The sequence below is a fragment of the Etheostoma spectabile genome, chromosome 14, assembly GCF_008692095.1.
Source record: "Etheostoma spectabile isolate EspeVRDwgs_2016 chromosome 14, UIUC_Espe_1.0, whole genome shotgun sequence".
Taxonomy (NCBI): domain Eukaryota; kingdom Metazoa; phylum Chordata; class Actinopteri; order Perciformes; family Percidae; genus Etheostoma; species Etheostoma spectabile.
Window position 1 is genome coordinate 19,072,942 of NC_045746.1, and position 22,572 is coordinate 19,095,513.

The following is a 22,572-nucleotide window of genomic DNA, read 5'->3' on the forward strand; positions in this document are numbered from 1 at the left end:
GTGTGTCTGTGTGTCTGTGTGTCTGTGTGTCTGTGTCAGATGCAGACGGCATACCAGCTAAAAAGCGCAAGAAAAATGAGAGTAAAGAAGAAATCCAGGAGATGATGGAGAACACTGAGAACCCTCTCCGCTGTCCAGTCAAACTCTACGAGTTCTACCTCTCCAAGTGGTCCGTAGCTATATTTTTTTAATGCATTTATTTTAGTAATTTATTGACTCTTTGTCCACTGTACTACTTTTCCTCCCTCCTGCTGATGAGATATTAGGATTTAAGATATGAGCACTATGGGATTTTGACATTTTTACTTGAACTGCTGAAACTTGTTTTGTGACCAAATGATTTTTATTTAAAGATTACAAACAATATTCTGAGACATGAGAACATGTCCCAGGACCAATAAGAAAATAAATAAAAACACACAGGGGAAGGAGGGAAACACAATAGCAAGAGCAATGTCCGCAACTCACAAACACACACAGAAACAGACATACACAAACACACACACAAGCAGACACACACACAGGCAGAAACAAGATAAGGGACCAAACACATGCGCAAATAGAGGCAGGAAGGCCGCAGCACCAGTCTACAGCATGGACTTCAGTGAGTCAGCAATGCTGTACCAAGTGGTCAAGCTTTTTTCTGGTGCTCCATTCACGCAAGTTGTAGAGAGTTCCAAATGTACAACATCCATTAAAGAAAGGGTCCATGTACCTATAGACACGTCATTAAGCGGTTTCTAACAGGTTAAGATTGTGCCGATAAATACTGTTTAACCTGCAGTAGTTGATTTTATAATAACTGACCCCTTTCACATACGTTTAGTCATTTAACGCATTGTTTAATTCAAAATATTGATCATACCAGCTCATGATAACAATATTTGTCATTTTTTTAACGTGTTGCACTTCTCTCGACCGTCTTTGGCGCCTTGCTGCCTTGTTTTTTGTAAAGCACTTTTTAACATGCTTGTTGAAATGTTATTTTTGTAATATAATATATTTCTTTAAATTAGTTAAAAACATGTCGCAGACAAGAAACTTGCGCCCAGATATTTTCGGGAAAAGAACATCAGTTTGGTTTGTACGATACCACACAGAGTACATCCAGGAAGACAAGTCAACATATAAAAACACAGTGTACTGTGAAATAATTATGAGCTTTATTTTCTGTTTCGTCTCCATCCATCCAGCTCAGAGTCGCTGAGGCAGCGCAGCGACTTGTTCTACCTTTCTCCAGATGGCCATTGTGTTCCCACCAGCCCTCTGTGGTTCTCCTCCACCCCTTTGGATGACAGCACCATGGAGGCCATGCTTGTACGAATCCTCGCCGTCCGAGAGCTTTGTGGGGAAGATACCAGCTGATGTCAGATGACACACGGTTCATACCTGGCGAGGAGGATTTGGAATGATGAAGGGCACTTGGAGCACTAATTCCCTTTTTTATAAGTTTTTGGAGATCTGTGTTTAAATTTAGGCATTTGCGATTGTATAAAAAACAAATACATTCCATCAGACAGAAACTTTACAACCAGCTTGGCTGCGAGTGCATCAAACCGCTCAGCTCCCTTCATTTCAACAGTTTAAAGGACGTTTTACTGGGAGAATTCAGCAAAGAGAGCAACAACATATACAATCTTAGCCTCAGCACTTCTGCCAACACTTTCCTGTCTCATTACTCGCTCTACAACATTATTGCCAGCCTTCAAATTCTGAGCCAGCCGCTAGTGTCAAGAAGAAAAAGTTTACGTTAACTGCTGATTTATACTGTTTGCCGACTCCTTGTGTTTGTGTCTCTGGAGTCAGTTGAATGTTGCTTTCAGCTGTGACTCGGGATTTAGTTCTTTTTTATTTTTAATAAATACAGATTTTGAGAAGTAATCCTTGTTTTACCTAACATGGTTATAACACCTCGTTATTATGCATTTTTGCAAAATGTTAAAAGACCAAGAAAGATTACTACTGCTGCAGGTTATATACAGTACCAACACTTTTTAGCGAAATATTCTTTTGTAATATTCTTTAAAGTTACAAAAAATGGAAGACAAAAAAAGAAAAGAAAAAATTGTTAGTGCATTTATTTTTTACAGTTTTAGCTCAAATTAAGAACATCAGTAAAAGCTGGTTAATTCTGCACAGTTCACACATTTGTACTTTTACTCCACTACTCTGCGTTGTAATGTTGGCTGGGCTTATTTTTTATTTTCCTAACATTAGCTGTATAAAAAAAATAGCATTGCTCCACTTTATGCATCCAGTCCTGGGCATATTTAACGGGCTGAGCGATACTTAAAGGAACACACCACCGTTAATTGAATTAGGGCTTATCACGACCTCCCCTAGCTGTAGATAGATAGCTGTAGATTTTTTTGTCTCAGTGCATGCATTGTTTTCCTCCGGTGCAACACCGGCAGCGCCGCTGCTAGTCAGCTATGTTTGGTAGCTATCTAGAGACTACTCATTATTTGAAAGAAATTTTGAGGTTTAAATCTAAAAACATGAAGTTATTTTTGCTCCATTACATGGCCACCCTGTTTCACTTGTGGCAGTGGGCAGCAGTTCCCACAATGCTTTTGGTCCTATGGCAGTGCATGACAACCACAATTTCCTGATGGTCATGTGTCAAACCGACAACAAAAATAGTCATGGTTTGTTCCTCGTTTTTGCTGTGCCTTGACGTTCTCTTCATTCTATTTTACAGTAAATTAACATAACCCATTCATTGATTATATTTTGTTTTAATAATCTAAATCCGAAAGTAACTAAAGCTGTCAATGCAAAGTGAAGTAAAAAGTACATTTCTCTCTGAATTATTGTGGAGTAGGCCCCAAGTATAAGTAGTAGAAAAGAGAAATACTTGAGTAAAGTCACTTAAAATTGTACTTCATAAGTACAGTACTTAGTTACACACCACCACTAGGCATGACCTTCTCTGTAGTCCTGTGGATGGCTCATTATACGATCAATGAGGAAACTTAATCTGTTTAACAATAAGCACAAAAAAATAATTTGTGTAACCGTGGGAATGAAGCTTCATGTGATAGATAGATAGATAGATAGATAGATAGATCGATACACTACCGGTCAAAAGTTTGGGGTCACTTATAAATCTCCATTCTATTCCATTTTAGACAAAATACCAGCTGATCTGAGTGGGTGGCTGATCTTTAATGCAATATCTACATTGCCCATTATCAGCAACCATTCATCAGATGTTCTAAAGGCTCATTCTGTTCACTAATCTGATATCATTTTAAAAACTAACTGAGAAAACATTGGAGAACTCTTTTGCAATTATGTAAGCACATAATGTAATCTGAAAAAAACATGCAACTGATCTCAGCAATGGAAAGTTCTATGTGACCCCAAACCTTTGACCGGTAGTGTATATATTGGAGATAGATGGATGCTATAGGTAGATAGATGGTGTAGCTGCATAGAACACATCAAGCAACATATTCAAAACTCACCACTGACTTCTGCCTGCTCTTTTTAGGCTTCTTAGCTTAGAGTAACGTCCGAGTTCAGCACACCATCAACACTGAGGGACTATCAGTGATGTCACAGCTTTCTGATAAAACTTCCTGTTGGACTCAGAGATGTCCAGGAGGATTTTTTTGTTTTTCTTAAAGAGTCTAGTTCCCAATAATCAAATATTCAATCTGTTAATAAAAAAAAATCAGTTCTGTGTTATTCAGTTTGAGGAAATAAGTGACAACAGTTTCTGACCTTTTATTTTCATTGGTGCAGATTAACATGAGTGTGGATGTGCTGCATCCTCCCGGTCTTTTGCGTTAGACTTGCCTGTAGGGTGAGTTCAGGTTGAGTGGGACACGTTAGAATCGTACGGATAGTTAATGGTGTTGATAGTGTTGATTGAAGTGTTAATAGCCAATCGCAACAACTGTTGTTGTGTTATTGCTCAATGTCTAATACAATAAACAGAGGTGTAGACTGATCATGATCATGGTGTTAAACAGTTATGCTCTTTGGCATTAAATAAATGATTAAACAATAGGCAATTGTAATCTTAATTTTAGACTGAATAAGGAAAAGTAGCAGCATTTTTCAAGCATTCAAGTGTCACATAGGATACAGGACAAAAAGACATCTCAAGTATGGCATATAGTATACAGTATTTCTTCTATAGCAGCGTCAATGTAAAGACGAGGTGGAGGTCCACTGTCTTTGACTGCATATGAGAGATATATTTGTCTTTTGATTTTGTTATAATTTAATTAATGTTCTTGTTCTTGTCTTCTTGTTTCTTAAAAAAATTGTTTTTGTCTTTGATTCAGAATGATCAGTTTTTACATGTCTAGTCTGTATATGCTGAAAAAGACTCCAAACACTCCTAGTTCAGAATCCGGGCTAACATACTTCACTTGGAGCAATGTGGAGCTGTTTAGTTTCAATAAACACAGAATCAGTCAAAGATTTTAACATTTTTATTATGGTGCATCTAATAAATCACAGTTTCTAATATATCCAAATATTTTTTAAATGCTTTAAAGTTTAGAATAGTTAATGCATTTGTCCACGTGCCCCGAGCACAAATTAAGAAAATCAGTAAAAAGCTGGTTAATTCTGCCCAATCAGGATTGTTATCTCTTATCTTTTGATGTGATCCTTTACTTGATATTTACACATATTCAAGAAAACATTCAAGACGCATTCTAATCTTTGCAGGGCTTATTTTTTATCATTAGCCGCATTAAAACCATAGACCGTTAATATTAATAATATACAGTCTATGATTAAAACGCCACTTTCTGCATCCTGTCCTGAGCATGTTTGACGGGCTGAGTGATAAGCTGAACTGCATCTCAGACACATTTTAAATGTCCAGCTGTTGCTTGTTTCTCACATATTCTTTTGTGAGGCTTTTTGCATGATTTATCCAACCAACAGTTCAGGTCTCGAGCTCCGCCTTTCTCCCCCATCCTCGCACAGTCCTCTCCATCCTTATCTTCTCCTTTATGGTTGTCTGGGTCTCCGGCGAGCCAAAAAGTCAAACTGAGACATTGGGATCAGAAAGAACTGGTTCAATAAAACTGATTACTGTTATATTGGAAATTGACAAAATTGGTTTACAACAGTCAAACCTTTCATTCAGTGGCGAGCCGTCGACCCACAGCCACGTGCCCTCTGTCTGTGAGTCCGTCAGTCCGATCCAGAACTTGTCCTCATCTTTGGTCATTTTGTCTCTCAGTTTCAGCTCCAGGAATGTCTTGACAGGACAAGTTGATAAAATCATCAACATGTGACATCACTTTTCTGTGCTGAGCGACCATGTTAACTAATGTGTAATCATATGATGTGATAAGACCTGAAGCTGCAGCAGTGTGGCCTACCTGCTCCTCTCTGCTGTCTATCTTAACCAGATCTCCATGTTGAGCTTTACATTGTTTCCTGCTGTCTTCCCAGGGGGAAGCGTCTGTGGAGAAATAATAGCACTTTCCTCCGTGAAGCTCCCAGTCTTTTTCACATTTTTGACATGGCTCGTCTTTAAAGAGATCACAGCAAAGGCTTCAGTCAGATGCAACAAATCACTGTTTACATTAGTGGGATTCAGAAGCAGCTGTAGTTTAGACGTGAAAGAGTTTAAAATGTGGCATATTTGAAACTGACCTTGCAGCTGAGATAGTTTACCTTTGAGACTTTCTGCCAGAGCATCAAACTCAGTCAGCCTTTGGGAAAGTTCCATGTTTTTATGTGCTGATTTAACAAAAGAAAAAAAAAAAACATAGTTCAGAGAACAGGAGTCTAACAACTCCAGTGAGTGATTATTATATATATGTTTCTTCATTTACAGACTCAAGGTCCAGATAAAATTTTTTAAAAAAGTACACTCAACACAAACATAAAGACATATAGACAAACTGATCCCCAAAAATATCCCGAAAGAAACACACATACATACAAACCTACAAATTGCAATGCCCAATAATTAAAACTGGTACAAGTACATTATAAACACAGGGAGCTCTGGATTGCAGAAAAGACTGGTTTCACATCAGTAGTTCGGAAATAGGAAAACACATCAATTAGGAAAAACAAATAAGACTTGAATTCCAAAGTTCTCCTGGAAGCATCGAGTGCTGTTCTTCAAAGCAATTATCGGATTTTACAATTTAAATGAAATGTCTTTAAAAAGAAGTGAACAAACTCACAGATCAGGCCAAGAGCGATGACAGCCGCCGCCAGGAGAACACTGACCACTCCCAAGGCCAGTCTCTCCGATGGGACCTTTGATCGTCCATTTGACACCGGTTGTTGTTGTTGGGAACCTGTTGAACAGAAACGGCCGAGCGTGTTTACCTGAACCGGAGTTACTAGTGGACTTTTTTTGAGTAAGTGGTTTATTAAACAAGGAAAGAGGGATGTCATTGCCAGTGTGAAAGTCGTAATGAAATCCATGTATTTGGCAGCAATTTAATTTTCCAATCTAAATTTTTTACAGTTAACTTTTTTTTCCAAACAAAGGTGAAATCCTGAACCTTTAGAATGACGTGACATTCACTTTGTGGAGTTTTCTTCCCCAAGAAGCGATCGGTCAAAAAATCATTCAAGTTTTTAGTCTAAAAAAATGTTTATGCAAATGTGTGACTGATTGAGTCCTGCAGGTTAAAGGTATGCTTGATATACTGAGATTTAAACAGACCAACAGAGCCATTTAAACTTGTTTTATTTTTTACATTTTTTTGTTGTTGTTGACATTTTTAAGCCATTTTTATTGGCATTTTTTTGGAACACAGCATGGCTGATGCTTTTGTAGAACAGAAAGGTGAATCTATGACAAGGTCATTACAGCGTATCTTCATCTTGTCTAATTTTCACAATGGCCTTTAAAGCTGTGACAACCTGTTAGTGTTGTTCTTAGGAACTTACAGAGACACTATTTCAGCAAACCACACTTACCACATGTTCACATGACATAACACAAGTGTTTTCTATGTTCTAGAAACAACGCCCAAAACATCTATTAATACGTGACCCTTCCTTATTTTTTCTCCAGCGTGACTTCTTCTCATCTTCCTATTTCACAGTAAACTACCAGACCCGGTCAACACGTCCTCTCTTCATTCAGTGGTAGATTTCTTTTTCTGTCTTTGCAGTTACAGTTTTCCTCAATCGATTTGGCACATTTACTGAAACAAACTTACAACTGTTAAAGATTGTAGGTACAAGTGTCACACCCCGTGGTCCATTCAGCACATGGCTCTATCTCACTTTCAGAGCCCACTGTCACATGACAAGATGTCTTAGCATTCTTGGCCTAAGCAATGATTAAAGAACCTTTTTGTTTTGACAGTGATTTACCATCGATGGATTTATTTACATTTGTAACATGAGATAATTATTGTTTGTTATGTTTTGACTGAGAATCACATTTTGCAGGTCACTCACCCACTCTGTTATTGTCCAGTTTTTCACATTGTGTATTTACGCTGCTAAATAACAGTGATGTCAGCAATGCACCCACTATCCTGATGAACATTGTATGAACACACCAGCCAACCACAAATACACAAAGGAAGCTTCTACAGAAACTAAGAGATGCAACAGATAAATTATCAGGAACTGCTGTAAGAATATATGCGAGAATGCACACACACACACACACACACACACACACACACACACACACACACACACACACACACACACACTCACTCTCTCTCTTTTCAAAATCCTGTTTGCACCACCCTGGTTTATCTATATCCTCGACGTTCCACTTCCTGGATTGCTCCATTGGCGGGGGGGAAAAACTGCCAGATTTCACTCATTTAGGCTGGATATCAGAGACCTTGGGCTCCCTTTGTTTCGGCATTTTAAACGCTGGTCAATTTATTTGCCTTATGGTCAACCTTTTCTTAGATCTCTGCAGGGTAAATCCTGACCGCTAGCTAGACTGTCTGTCCAAGCTGAGTTTTCTGTTGCACGACTAAAACAACTTTCAAACGTACACGTTCCACCGAAACAGAAGTTCCTTCCAAGCCTATTTTGCAGCGTCACCACGTCTTTTCTCACCACCCAAAACGATTAGGATTGGTTTGTAGAAATGCCAATAAACCAGAATACATTTTCCTCCCATCCTCGAATGCCATGTGGAGTAGCCAGACCCTCCTTCAGAGAGCTTTGGAGGAGGGTCTGGCAAAGCGAGACTAGCGTCACCCCCACTGTTAAATTTGTTTGTCATGTGTTTTATTGGTTTTTAATGCTTATGATTTTTAACTGTTTGTACTTGTGTTTTATCTGTTTAACTGATTTTGTGTAAAGCACTTTGAATTGCCCTGTTGCTGAAATGTGCTATACAAATAAAGCTGCCTTGCCTTGATTTTACTTTATTTATAAGTCTCAGTGATTGGCCCCTATTTTAGGCAAAAAAGAAAATAAGACATTTTTCTTATACTTAGTTTAGCAGCTTACTATTCTTTCAGGCATAGTTTAATTATGGTCAACTTCCAAAATTCTTGGATTTGGTGGGCCTATCAACTAATTTCTAAAATCCTAACATAATATTCTAATATCCTTCACTGGTCTCCGTTTCAGAACAACGGGATCTGTTGGTCCATTTCTTTAACTGTCTATGACGAGGACCCCCACACCCCCTGTTCTGTGCCCCCCTACTTTCCAAACCAAAGTTACGCCCTTGTGCGAATGTATCAACCTCATGGGTCATCCAATCTCCTCCCTGTCTGGCCACAACATCATCGACATGCCTCCTGATATCCTCCCTAGCAATGCTACGACGCAGCCATCCGCTCCCTAAAGTCACACCAGGATGTTACATTTTGATGGAAGAACACACATTCTCTTAAGTAAAGGCAGCAATTGGAAGTCTTTACTGATTTTTTACTTTACCGGATGCATAGATTTATGTGTAGGGTATCTGAGTCAGAAAATGACATAATCACTGTTTTGGCTAACCCTGTACGTAGTTCTGTCAGATTCTCCTCCAGACTGGGGAACCATCGGCGAACATGTCTGTATATTAGACTCTGAACATTGTGGGAGGCTCTGTTTTTTTGTATTTTGTATTTTTGTGTTTGTGTATGTTCTTATTGTGACATGGATCCCCCTGGGTCTGAAATAAAGTTTATATTTTACTGTGATAAATTTGGTTGTAAGTTGTAAGAAAAATACATGTGTTTACTCTGACAAGAAATGAGAAATAAGAAAGGCTGAGAGCGGTGGTGGGTTGCTTCATGATAAGCACTGACTGGAGGTCACATCACTTCTTCTTATTACCCACCAGGAAGCCTTGCGGGTGGCTGCGTCTTGGAGATGCCGATCTCGGAGTACGTGGTTTCAGCCGGGGAGGAAGCTGGCCCTGTTACGCAAAACACAAAACGCAACACTTTCTGTGGATTGAACTGTGAACATGTGCTGATTTAAGTCACATACAGTATGACTGTTTAATCCAATGCTAGAGAAAGTGTAGATTAAACATTCACACTGTAATTTACTTGACTCTGACAAATGAAGAAAGCACATATTGGAGGGATTTATAAAAAGTATCATGTTTAAGACTCACCATTGTTTCCCCTCGCTCTTGTGAACTTGACATCAGAGTAAAAAACCTCAGCTTCAGACATTGTATCCCTGTGATCATCAGTCACTTCAGGAACTAAGTAAGCATTTCACAAAAAAAGGATCCTTCCCTCACCCATAATGGGGAGGGCTTTGTAAACGTTCTGTAAACTTTTTTAGGTCATCTGGAGGAATGTTTCTCTTCCTTTTTAGTTCAGAGGAAACACATTATTTATGTTCTTTATCAATGAACTCTGTCTTTTGTTATTTAGTTTAGGGTTATATATTTGAATGAATGAATGAATGAATGAATGAAATGTATTTCAGACATACCAACAAATCAAATAACATCAAATAAATGTACAAATAAGTTAAATAAGCAAAACACTCAATAGACATTAAGAAACATTAGCCAACATAGACATGTCTGAAAGGGAGCATGAAGAAGTACACACTCATTTTACACTCCTTTTCCATAACTCAGTAATTAATTATTGTTCTTTTTATAAATATTTATGTATTTACACACACTCACACATAATACAATAACCCTCACAAATCTGACCACATTTATATTCACACATAATCTTACACCTACGTAAAATAACACACATTGCAATTCTTTAAGCCTCTTTTCCCTTCCTATAGAACGTGATGAGGTTTGTCTGTTAAGGCAGAAAGAGTTTTTTGTTGGAAAAGGAGTAAAACAAACAAAAACAAAAAAATGTCCCTCTCTCTCCATCTTCACTATCAAACAATGGGAAATACAAAACATATCAATACAAGTGAGGCTAAGGGGCTACTCCATTTTAGTACTACTGTACCATCTTATAATGTCATTAAAGTCTACTAAAGTGTTTTTGCAGGGGAAAATACACGTGTGATTGTCCAAAATATTCTAATATAATATGTAGAAACCTACCTGCCCAGACATGGGGAATGTTTTGTTTTTAGAAAACATTATTGATTTTCACAATAAATAGGCTAAATAAACCAAAGATTAATTGATTAAATTAATTATTAGCTTTTTACGGGTTTCAAACTGCATTTCATATCAGTAGAAAAAGGTTTGCTTCAGTAAGTAGGCCTAGGCATTTGTTTATGAATTGTATTTACCGTGTTTATTGATTTTGTACCATATTCAACACCAAATATGAAACACTAAAAAAAAGCTTTTTTCTGGACTTTCAACTGCATTAGTTTTTCAGTAAGTAAATGAACCTTGAGTTAAGATTCTACAAAACGAATGAATAAATATGAAGACAAGTAAATGATATCAACAATAAAAGCACTAATTTACAATAAAATAAAACCTAAAAATTACTTAAATTCCTTAACATATTCAACAAGCCTTTTTCGGATGTTACTCAACATGGCGTCACCCAAATTTCATCCAATCAACGCATATGATTAGTGACAGAACAGTCTTGTGGCCAATAAAAACCCTTTATTGTTCTGTAAGGGGCGGGATTAAACTGGTGGCAGAAAGTAGGCGGAGGCTTCTCCTTTCCTGGCTGAACTTGGCTAAAGTGTCACCAGGACGGCACAGATAGACTTTACTAAAGTTTCTGCCCTGGTGGTCTCCCGGTATAGAAATGGCCCCCAGTACGCAACTGAAGGAGGCGATAGCCGATGTACAGGAGGGGATTCGTGCCATCCTGCTCGGACCACCCGGAGCCGGGAAGGGGACCCAGGTAAGAGGGAGAGCTAAAGGAGCTAGCTGTTAGCTGTTAGCGGTTAGCTTGGAGCAACCATAGCATGTAACGCATGGTCGGCATGGGTGTATTGAGAGATGGTCGATAGTAGTACAAACCATAAGCTAATGCTGCTAATGCTAACCTATTTGGCTTGTGACTACAACTCTCAGGAAAACACTGCTGGACAGTCTGTTAAGATGGCTTTATGACTTTTAAATATGTTTGTCAGTGTTGTAGGGAAGTTAACTTACGTTACTATAACAACCTCGTTTAGTATCCGAGACATTAAGAAATATGTATGTATGCACGCAATCAGCTAAAACTCTGGTGTGTCAAAGATTAGCTTTTGTCACCTCTTTGTTGATGTACAATTTCCACCCACATTGCAAAACTCAAGACTAAAGGTTCATTGCAGGACAGCCTCAAAGGCAATTTAGTTGTCAATTAATAATATTATGGTATACGTGCAGTTTAGTGTCCCAATTTCGCCGTAACGTACAGGTCCTATCCTCTTATTGGCTATCCTAACCTTAACCACTCGAGGTCAAATGCTCGCAAACCTAACATTATTAATTATGAAAAAAGTTTGAAATGCTCACAGAAACAAAACGTAGTTTGCATTTAACCAAAAGTGCAGTGTAATATATAGAATAAAGATATGACTATGCCAAGATTTTACAGTATGACTAGTGTGAACAAGAACAGCAGTAACCAACATATAAAGTGCAGGTATAAGTTTGCACTCTAGTGTTATAGACACATTACTATAAAATCAAAGTCAGCATCAGTTCATATCTGTATAGTGTTACTGTACTTGGTTTCCTCAGTAGTCGATTTTAAGTTGAGTCAAAAGATTGCAGGGTGTAGCAGGGCACAAGCAGGGAGTTGAGCAAGACCAAGGCTCCACTCTAATCCAAGGAACACTGCAGGGCGAGAAAACAAGTTCTCCAAGAATCTGCCAACAGGTCTGTAGACAAATCTGGAGGCTCCGAAGGAAAGCAGAAAAGAGAAGGTGTGCCCTTTCTGGATATATAAACTCTCCCTTGCGTGATGATTTGCTGGTTTCTTTGTTTTCTATCATGATATATTAAGTATCTTTGGGTTGTATATTGTTTGTTTGTTGTCCAACAAAACAATTTAAAAAAAAGCTATCTTTGGCCCTGGGAAATTTTGATGGGCATTTTCACTCATTATTATTTTATTTTTTACATTTGATCAGCTACACGATTGATGAAAAATAACCATTTTGAATGATATTGAAAATAATCCTACTTTATCTGAATGAAATCTTTCTCTGCTGGTGCCAGAAGTGCCAGGTGGGGTGTCTGGGACTGACCCTAACTCTGTGTTGTAACTTTGTCAGAGACTGAAATCTGAAATGTGTGAGAATGACCTCTGTCAGTCTTCATTATGTAGCCTAGTCCTCTCAGATCGGTCACACCTGCGTGTTGAAGTGCACAGACAAGTAATGCTCTGTTTGTTTAGTATCTGGTTTCTTTAACACGTGCTGTGATCTGGTTTGAGTCCTGTGTTCTCAGCAAGGCGCTCTGTGGTAATCCCAATTATTGAGTGCTCTGAAGATTCAACTGTTTTGGACGGGTGGAAAAGTTTTGAAATAATCTGTAAATTAATCAACAATAAAAATAATCCATAGTTGCAGCCTGAGTTGTATTGCATGCTGCTTTTTTCCATATGGTGCATGCTGTATTGCGGCTGAAGCTATGTGCTAAATGTTATGGTACTGCTTCTTAAAGCACAACCATTCTCCTCATCTTCATCGCCTGAGAGCAACTTAAATAAAATAATAACCTGGGAACAAAGCTCATTATTAGAGAGGAGGTGTTCCTAATATCTAGTTGACTTATCATAAGAGTTGTATATGTAGTTTTTAATATGTTCTAGGAGAGGTAGTTCGGCCCTGCTGCTGAAAACGTTTTGGTCTCAAAGCCAAAATACAGTTTTTTATTTATTTATTTGATTAGGACAATGCACATTAATGAACATTTCTGTAAATGCGCCAGTGTTAGCCAATTGGCTAGTTTTCAACTGTAGTCCTACCTAGGATGCATGTCTTTTATGGTGGGAAGAAACCGGAGCACCCGGAGGAAACCCACGCAAACACGGGGAGAACATACAAACTCCACACAGAAAGGCCCGGAACGACCTGGATTCGAACCTTCTTGCTGTGAGGCAGAAGTGCTACCCACTTAGCCACCGTGCTGCCCTTTTGCGGGTGGTTAGCTCTCTGACAGAATAGTGGGAAGAACAATGTTAAAATTCCCAACCAAACATTGTCTTCATCCGCTACGAGATGATAATTTAAAACTGTAACAGTTCATTAATCGTTGTGCTTCTCCCTGCAGGCTCCTCGGCTAGCAGAGCATTACTGTGTTTGCCACCTGGCCACTGGAGACATGTTGAGGGCCATGGTGGCTTCAGGTTCGGAGCTCGGCCAGAGGCTCAAGAAGACCATGGATGCTGGCAAACTGGTAACGTTTCTGCTCATCTGCTTCTCATGAGCTGTGGGTGTATTTTTCTTTCTCTGCTTTTTTAGCCTTCTCTGAGGCTCCCTTGACGCTACAGCCTTTCATGTTGAGTCCCAGATGACTACATGTCTTATGTTTTGTTTGTCTTCCATGACATCAACAGCTAAAATTGCCTTAAAACACAAGTGTTGAGTGCAACAAGTGGAAGAAAGCAAACCACATTGTTCCTGAGAAATTTCCATTCCTTCAAGTTGGAGCTAAACCATATATGGAGAAAAATAATACTCTTACTTAGTCTCTTACTCTTACTAATACTCATCTGCATGAAGCAGTATCTGCTAATGGAGGATGTTAAATGACTGTATGGCCAGTGAAGAAATCCTGTGCATCAGAAGCAATTGACCTGTGTATTTTCTAGTTAAGGCTATAGTATTGGCTCCCGTCATGTGCCTCCTGTGCAGAGCTGTTGCTATGCAGGTTGAGCAGATAACAGTGTCAATAGATGGATGAGAGAGTTATCTTTTGTTTACTTGCAGGTCAGTGATGAGATGGTTGTGGAGCTCATAGAGAAGAACCTGGACACGGCGCCCTGCAGGAACGGCTTCCTGTTGGACGGATTCCCTCGCACAGTCAAACAAGCAGAGATGGTTAGGATTTGATTTGAGGCTGTTATCATGTGAAACAAAAAAGTAGAATTAATATATTAAAATAGTGTTCAATAATAGATATAAATGAAATAGATCCAGGATGTTTCTCCCATAAACAACTGTTTATTTTTTGGGCATTTTTAGCCCTTTATTGACAAGACAGCTGAAGAAATGAAAGGGGAGAGGGGGGTATGACAAAGCACAGTGCCACAAGTCGGAGTCTGACTCCGGCCTGCTGCGTTGAGGAATAAACATAAATGTATGTCCACATTTCTGCTGTTGTTTTGAATAAATAACCCTGCATTTTCTAAATAAATTGTTTTTAAAATCTTCACAGGATAAGAAAGTCCTACATCTCTTAATTTCCACTGACTGATAAGTGAAATGCATCACTGTAAAACTAAAAAAAAACTTTATTTCTCAAATACTTGGATACTTAAAAATGTCCAGGTCGCAAATAATACACTTATAAATAATGAATCGATGTTTCATTAAAGCTAAAGCATTGCTCCTTTTTGGAGGAAAGATAGCAGTTGTTTTCTTTCCAGCCAAAACATTCTTTCAGTAAGATTTTAATGACTTAAAAAATCTTGAAAATGCAAAAACTGTATTTCCCAAATTCAAAAACAAAGCTCCACAGCTAAGGCAAACTTATACAATGTTTCTCTCTTCCACTCACATAGACTCTCTCTCTCGTTGGGGAAAATTAATCAACGGTGGCGGTGTCTGTCATGTTGTCATGTTTGATTCGTTCTGTGTTTGTCTCCTGCAGCTGGACGACTTGCTGGACAAGAGACGTGAGAACCTGGACGCTGTGATCGAGTTCGCCGTTGATGACTCTCTGTTGGTCCGCAGGATCTGTGGCAGGTAGGAGCCGGCGTGAGAGGAAATTAATTATTCAAGACCAGAGAGATGGTCCAATCTGTTTTATGTCCCAGGCACAACACTGGTTTATGTGGAGTTCCCAGGATGGTGCTTTTACTTTTGGCTGATGAGCTCTTCAACCTGTCTACGTGTTAAATCCACCCGGACAGGTAGATTGATTCATGTAAACAGAAGCGTCTGGGACAGGGAGATAGTGCTGGAGAGAAGTGGAGTGTGAAAGCATGCGATTAACAGAGGTGGCCTGAGGGGTTTGAGAGCGCCCTGCAGCTGGAAGGTCACAGGTTGAATCCTTAAAGAAGTCAACGTGTCCCTGATGAAATGTGCTGAATACCACAACTGCTCGGGGCCTCTGTGTACTTTTAAACTGTGCGGTGAAACTGTTTTTTTTTTAATGAGTCTCCAAAGAGACACGTGTATAGAACAAAAACTGTGAATATTAGATTAAAGCTACAGCTCATTAGTGACACATTTACAGGGAAAAACACAGGATTTAATAATGATGAAGCAAACAAAGTAAAAGAGGCACAAGTGTTATTAAGAAAAGGTGACCTTCTCACTGTAAGGTGCCAGAAACTATTAAAATGCATATAAGGAGAAATGTTAGAGTGGGGAGAACAAGTATTTAATACATTGCTGATTTTTCAGGTTTTCCTACTTACAAAGCATGTAAAGGTCTGTAATTTTTATCATAGGTACACTTCAACTGTGAGAGAGGAATCTAAAACAAAAATCCAAAAAATCACATAGTATGATTTTTTTTTTTTGTTGAATAATTTGCATTTTATTGTATGATAAAAGTATTTGCTCACCTACCAACCAGTAAGAATTCCGTCTGTTCTCCACTTATTAGCTGCATGAACTGCACCTGTTTGAATTCCTTATCTGTATAAAAGACCCCTGTCCACACACTCTATTAAACAGACTCCAACCTCTCCACAATGGCTGAGACCAGAGAGCTGTGTAAGGACATCAGGGATAAAATTGTAGACCTGCACAAGGCTGGGATGGGCTACAGGACAACATGCAAGCAGCTTGGTTAGAAGGCAACAACTGTTGACGCAATTATTAGAAAATGGAAGAAGTTCAAGATGACGGTCAATCTCCCTCGGTCTGGGGCTCCATGCAAGATCTCACCTCGAGGGGCCACAGTCTCAAAGAAAACCATTAGTAACACACTACGCCGTCGTGGATTAAAATCCTGCAGCGCGCAAGGTCCCACTCTCAAGTCAGCGCATGTCATGCCCCGTTTGAAGTTTGCCAAGGACCATCTGGATGATCCAGAGGAGGAATGGGAGAAGGTCATGTGGTTGATGAGACAAAAATAGATCCTTTTGGTTTAAACTCCACTCGCTGTGTTTGGAGGAAGAAGAAGGATAAGTACAACCCCAAGAACACCATCCCAACCTTGAAGCATGAAGGTGGAAACATCATTCTCTGGGGATGCTTTTCTGCAAAGGGGACAGGACGACTGCACCGTATTGAGGCCAACAACCTCCTTCCTTCAGTAAGAGCATTGAAGATGGGTCGTGGCCGGGTCTTCCAGCATGACAATGACCCAAAACACACAGCCAGGGCAACTAAGGAGTGGCTCCGTACGAAGCATCTCAAACTCCTGGAGTGGCCCAGCCAGTTTTCAGACCTGAACCTAATAGAAAATCCGCATTGTCCAGCTACAGCCCTGAAACCGTGTGCGTGTGTGCGTGTCCGTGCGTGTGTGTCCGACCACTATAGGAAACGTATGCGCTCTAATTGCAAACAAAGGTTTCTGTACCAAATATTAACTTCTGCTTTTCTGATGCATCAAATACTTATATCATGCAATAAAATGCCAATTAATTATTCAAAAGTCATTCAATGTGATTTTCTGAATTTTTGTTTTACATTTTGTCTCTCCCAGTTGAAGTGTACCTATGATATGATATGATATATATATATATATATATATATATATATACACACACACACACACACACACACAGTCCTCTACATGCTTTGTAAGTAGGAAAACCTGCAAACTCAGCAGTTTTTCAAATACTTAGAGTAGTAGAAAAATTTAAACTTTGTCAAACTTGGGCACTCATGTCTTTGACGTTGACCAATTTTAAATCTCAACAATGCTGACCAGTGAAAATGTGTCTAGCTGTCAGTTAAAACTGGACTGAAATCTGCTCAAGTGTATGCTTTTTAGATTACAACTTTTTCCGCTTTTAAATTTGTTTTGCAAAAGCAGTTAAGTGTTACACATATTACAGTGTCATTGTGCAGGCTTACAAACAAAAGACCATCTCAGTAATCATGCTTGTTTACTTCTGCCTACACCCTGGGGCCTGTTGCACAAAACCAGGACAAGGGATTAAGCTGTTACTCTTTAATATGTAGGCCTAATGTTTTTTTTATAATAGCTTACATTGGTTTCATAACCTTCTCAATGAGTCTCACATCCCTGGACCAATAATGTGGCCTATATACTGTACGTATATAGTGTAGTTTACATTCATCACTCCGGGAACGCCACAATGCTGCTTAATCTTTTTATTTTGGTGCTGCACTTGTCAGAAGAATAAAAAAAACAACATGAATATTGTTTTACATATATGCTCACAGCGTGTATTGAAGTCACTTACTTCTTTTTCTAGCTTTTGTCCCTTCCTGATTGTTCTGTATGAACATTAATTGTACAAAGAATTAAACATAGCTTGTAAAGATTTGTGCGTATGGTTGTAAATTATGTTCTCGTGTTGTAAATACGTGTTTGAAATTTAGCCCAGAGTCCTTAGGGTACATTTCCATAGGAACATTAATTCCCTCTGCTCACTGTTCAGGCAAAGTAGGCTAAATAATACATTTTATTTATATGGTGCTTTACATGGTAGGCTAGTCAAAGACACTTTACGGTAAAACCAGCACATTTATCACATTAAAACAGATACAGCAATAAAACCAACACATGAAACTAGCATATTTAAAGCAATTAAAACACAGTGTATTCTACAACTTGTGTTACACAGAAATGTGGATTGACTGTTAGGCTAAGTAGATATATTTACGTCTTTACACATTCAGTTGGTCCGCTATAGTCTGTTGGACTTTTTTTCTCTCCGTTTGAAAAGAGCCGTATTTCCCTTTTTGCATATTCTTCACCTCCTCGTTACTTTCCAAGAAGCTGCTGCTCATTGGGTGAAACATATGCTGCATGCGTCTTCTACATTTCTGCATCAGTAAATCTGTGATCGATACCGTGGCCGATTTAAGAAAGCCGTGAACGTGCACTTATCCCAGCTATCTACACCTGGCTGGACTTCACCTGTTCATCCTGGCTCGGCAAACGTGTAACCGATTAAGCTTCGATGAACGGATCACACTTAGTCAAGCTGCGCCTTTTCACTTATCCTGGATATCTTTATTCTTTTTTCGTGCAACAGGCCCCTGGTTTGTCCTTACTCATGCCCTGCTGAATAACGAGCAACACCAGTAGACTTGACCTCTTGTATCTATTTTGAAACAAGGGAATCAAGCCACAACCAACAGTAGCCACTGCACATCCTGCAAGTGCCCCCTGTTTCTGTAAAGATGCTCTGATCAATTTCTCTGTGTCACTGTCTGTTCTGACCTGGCACTGATTTGATTTATGTAAGCTCTACAGGTTGAGGCCCGAAGAGAAAACAGGCATTTTATAAAAACTTCCATGGTAATGTCTTATTGTTTCCATGTCTTCAGCTCTGCTGCCCTCATTGTGCAAAATCATTATTTACATAACTCTATTACAACAGTTTAGTTAAACTCTGCTCTGATTTGATGCTGACCCCCGCGCATTTAATTAGACACCTTCACAGGTCAGCGCCAGTAGAAATGATGTGAACAATTTTATTTGTGTTTTTTATTGCATCACAGTTTTTTTTTCTTGTTTCTTCACAATAACCACTCTACATTATCTGTACGCCACACTGAATAAAAACACATTTAGTTTGCAAAGAGCCATCTTTCTGTCTGCGGGGGTCCTTTTGTGAGGACGACGACGCTGGCTGCTGCCTTTTCAAGCCCAAGTGGGACAAGGGCATTATGTAGGATGTGAAAAGGACAGTTAAGTAGTTAGTGAGTCACTATGGCTGTCGAATCCTCATCTGTCCTCCTCTGCTCTCTGATTTCTTTTACGTCCTTGTCCTTTCCTCCTCCACCTCTTTGCTCTGTCTCCCCTCCATTTCCCCAGACTAATTCATCAGCCAAGTGGCCGTTCCTACCACGAGGAGTTCAATCCTCCCAAAGAGCCCATGAAGGATGACGTAAGTAGTTTCACATTCAACCCACTTAGAAGCCACTCTTGTCTAAACTCTCTGCCAAGCTGGAAATTGGTGACAGTCAGCCAGCTTCAGACTTGAGGGCTTTGATGCAATCTGAACGTGTAAAATGTTGGGGACATTTACTTTTAATTGTTTCTGGTTAAAAGCCATCATCCTTCAGATTCTTCTAGATCTGGATGCATCAAAAATAGTAGATTTACATGAAGATACTCAGTTACGCAAGATGTATTTTTATGTTTTGGACATTTTTCCCTGTGTTCTAATTAGTATGTCTCAATACATAGTATGTCAAATGCAGTATACCAAGCCAATATGCTTCTCTGGATATTTTGACCCACAGTCCTTTGTGCAGCATGTATGAGCCGGTACATGAGGCCAGGTATTTTTGTGGCACTGCCGTGGCTGAATAAAAAACAACACATTTTATAATGACATGGACAAGGAAGTTGTATTTAATATGGATCGTTCACGTCTGGCTGATATCGATATGATTTATAAGACAGATCTGTTGCAGATACTGATCTAACAGATTGGGTCAGTGCATCACAACTTCATGTGCTTTACACTTTGTATAGCCTACATGTGAAACACGTGAAGCCATGTGGCTCATCTGCAAACCCAGAACCCAGACACACAATCCTCTGGCTTAGAAAGAAGGCTGTGATTTCCAAAAGCTCCTGTGTTGTTGACACAAAGATGGATTTCAGTACAGCAACAAGTAGCGAGAGGGATTCAGGGACACTTGATAAGGTTGCAGAATGAAAGCAAAAACTCAAGAGCATTGGCGTCATTGCAAAGTTTTTACTATATGTTTAATTTTTGTCTTTGTGCCTCTTCTTATTTGTTTTCTGTCCTCTTGTCTGGATTCAGCTGACTGGCGAGCCTCTCATCCGCCGCAGTGACGACAACGAGACAACGCTGCACTCCCGTCTGGACGCCTACCACCGGCAGACCGTCCCTCTGGTGCAGTACTACAGTGCCAGGGGCCTGCACACGGCCGTCAACGCTTCCCTGAATCCAGATGTTGTCTTTGCCTCCATCGTAGCTGCCTTCTCGGCCGCCACAGAACCCGCCCGTGCCGTCGCCTGTAAAGACCAAGTGTTCTTCATTTGAAAACCTATTTTATCCTTCCCGTATCCCCTTCAACTGGTTCTTTTTTTTTCCCTTCAAGGGTGGAGATTATACAAGAGTTGATTAAGTGTCACAATGGCAACAAAATGTAACTTTGGGATGTGTAAACATGGATGATGATAAGAGAAATTCACAATGCTCCATTGTGTGATCCCTGTTGTAAAACAGAAAGGATTTGAACTTGTATTTTTGTTACTCATCATCGCAAAGTCAAGTCTGTAAGAAAACAATGTAGAACTGACATTACCCACAAAACAAAGCGCTTAGCTCTATGCTGCTGCTTTCGCCTTTCATTTAATGTAGAAATGACATTTAATGTTTTGACATTTAGCAGAGCAGATGCTTTTCACCAGAAGGTGTTTTGAAAATATTGATGTTTTGTTGCATTTTGTTGGCCTTCGCCGGACAGGTTTGCTCTTGTTTAATCGATGACTTTGCCCTTTTCCTCTTCCTCAGTCTCTGATTCTTTTTCACATTCAGTTGATCTCCTGTTTTTCCTGTCGTTGCTTTCTCCTCTGCTTTTTTATTCCTACATACATTGTCCAACCTGTCAGTCATTTTCTACTGCCATTATAATATTCTCAAATTGGATTTAATTTGTAGCATTAAGAGAGAACTTCCCCCTCTTTCTCTCCGGGTTTTCATTATGTGTCATAAAACAGTAATGGCCATTTATACAGTTTTATGAAAAAAAACATGATGCATGACGTTATTGGTGAAAAGTTAGCTGGAAAAACAAGGTTAATGAAAACTAATTAATGCAACCTAAAATCCAAAACATGGAATATGTTACAATTTTAATCATAGTCGCGAGGCAAGGCAATGATCTGAAAATGACAGGAAGTTATTGCATTATTTGACTGTAGTTTGCCTCTATGGCTTATGTAGGCACTTAAGGTGCCTACATAACTTTAAAACCTCTAAAGAAGGCTTTTAAGCACCTTAACTGCTGAACAGACGTTGGGTGCATATTTTTAGATTCAGTGTGACGCACATTTTCTGAGAGTATCATTATCCCTCTTTCTTTTTGCAAAGAAATGTCCATTATCCACTAAAAGATGCTCCTTATAACACCAGAACTTGCTTAACAATCATTGCTTTTAAGTTTTCTTTAGTATCAAAATGATCCAGGGATAGTTTTCACAGTATCAGACTTTTAGAACTCCTACTTATCAGCAGACCAAACAGAATCTGCACATTTTAAAAGAAATAGTTTTTATCCAGAATTAAAAAATAAAAATAAAATCTGCTGTAGTTTTTATTTTATTTTTATTGTTGACCATAGAAATAGCGTGGATTCATTCTTGGAATCATTTCATTTCTGTTGAGTCAACATTCTGAGTTTTGTTTTTATTTATTTTTGTTTCTAGTGTAAACTTCTGCAGAAGATTGCAGGGAGCTCTGCGTGTGGGCCTGGTTAACGGGGTTAAATGATGCATCGGTTACTGCGCCTCCGTGACCTCTCACTCAGGACATATTCCCTTTCTTCGGTCATCCATCAGTATAATCTCCTCCTCCTCTTTCTGCTCTCCCTCTCTCTCGGACTCCACCAATGACCATTCTTGGACATATTGAAGATCGACAGGTTGAAAATGAATTCAGCATTTGATTGATAACGGCTAATTGTGTTATCAATGGGCACGTCACTGTGAAACCGACTGTACAGCTGAAGTAGCTGAATCCCCCCTGCAGACCTAAATGTGTGACGTCCGCTCAAATGTGGCTCAACACCATAACTGCAAAAAACAATTTATCAAAATATAGAGCACTTGTTAAAGCACTTTTGTTATATTAACGCCTTGTTACCCAATGTGAAGTTTGTTTTAAAATTGGGAAATGTGTTCTTTTTCATATCAGAGGCCTGGGGATAAACAAACTTGCACTTTTTTTT

General features: G+C 39.2%; 3 protein-coding genes across 4 annotated transcripts in view; 2 read left to right on the forward strand and 1 right to left on the reverse strand.

The window, feature by feature from the left end:
• The window catches only part of LOC116701860 (zinc finger MYM-type protein 4), a 33,905-nt gene extending 31,967 nt beyond the window's left edge, over positions 1 to 1,938 (forward strand). For both annotated transcript variants that reach the window (XM_032535879.1, XM_032535880.1), the window contains exons 40-41: positions 40 to 169; positions 1,194 to 1,938. In XM_032535879.1, coding sequence (XP_032391770.1) covers positions 40 to 169; positions 1,194 to 1,365 — 302 coding nt within the window. In that variant the 3' untranslated portion in view covers positions 1,366 to 1,938. The remainder of the gene's footprint in view (positions 1 to 39; positions 170 to 1,193) is intronic.
• Positions 1,939 to 4,765: 2,827 nt separating this feature from the next.
• Positions 4,766 to 9,626, reverse strand: LOC116701889 (hepatic lectin). The gene is made up of 7 exons (XM_032535930.1): positions 9,542 to 9,626; positions 9,260 to 9,337; positions 6,174 to 6,290; positions 5,653 to 5,718; positions 5,355 to 5,506; positions 5,106 to 5,230; positions 4,766 to 5,016 (listed from the first exon to the last, which is right to left on the reverse strand). The coding sequence occupies exons 1-7, from the start codon at positions 9,600 to 9,602 to the stop codon at positions 4,827 to 4,829; spliced, it is 789 nt and encodes a 262-aa protein (XP_032391821.1). The 5' UTR covers positions 9,603 to 9,626; the 3' UTR covers positions 4,766 to 4,826.
• Positions 9,627 to 11,012: 1,386 nt separating this feature from the next.
• Positions 11,013 to 22,572, forward strand: part of ak2 (adenylate kinase 2) — a 12,837-nt gene continuing 1,277 nt past the window's right edge. Inside the window, exons 1-6 of the mRNA XM_032535932.1 lie at positions 11,013 to 11,231; positions 13,598 to 13,723; positions 14,257 to 14,367; positions 15,140 to 15,234; positions 19,460 to 19,532; positions 20,421 to 20,637. Of these exons, the coding sequence (XP_032391823.1) occupies positions 11,133 to 11,231; positions 13,598 to 13,723; positions 14,257 to 14,367; positions 15,140 to 15,234; positions 19,460 to 19,532; positions 20,421 to 20,637 (721 nt within the window). The 5' untranslated portion in view covers positions 11,013 to 11,132. The remainder of the gene's footprint in view (positions 11,232 to 13,597; positions 13,724 to 14,256; positions 14,368 to 15,139; positions 15,235 to 19,459; positions 19,533 to 20,420; positions 20,638 to 22,572) is intronic.

Coding starts and splice junctions, on each gene's coding strand:
- LOC116701889 (XM_032535930.1), bottom strand. CDS start 9,602: ATGTCTGAAGCTGAGGTTTTTTACTCTGATGTCAAGTTCACAAGAGCG. Junction 9,338..9,541: donor AAGAGCGAGGGGAAACAATG/GTGAGTCTTAAA, acceptor TTTGCGTAACAG/GGCCAGCTTCCTCCCCGGCT. Junction 5,231..5,354: donor TAGACAGCAGAGAGGAGCAG/GTAGGCCACACT, acceptor TGTCCTGTCAAG/ACATTCCTGGAGCTGAAACT.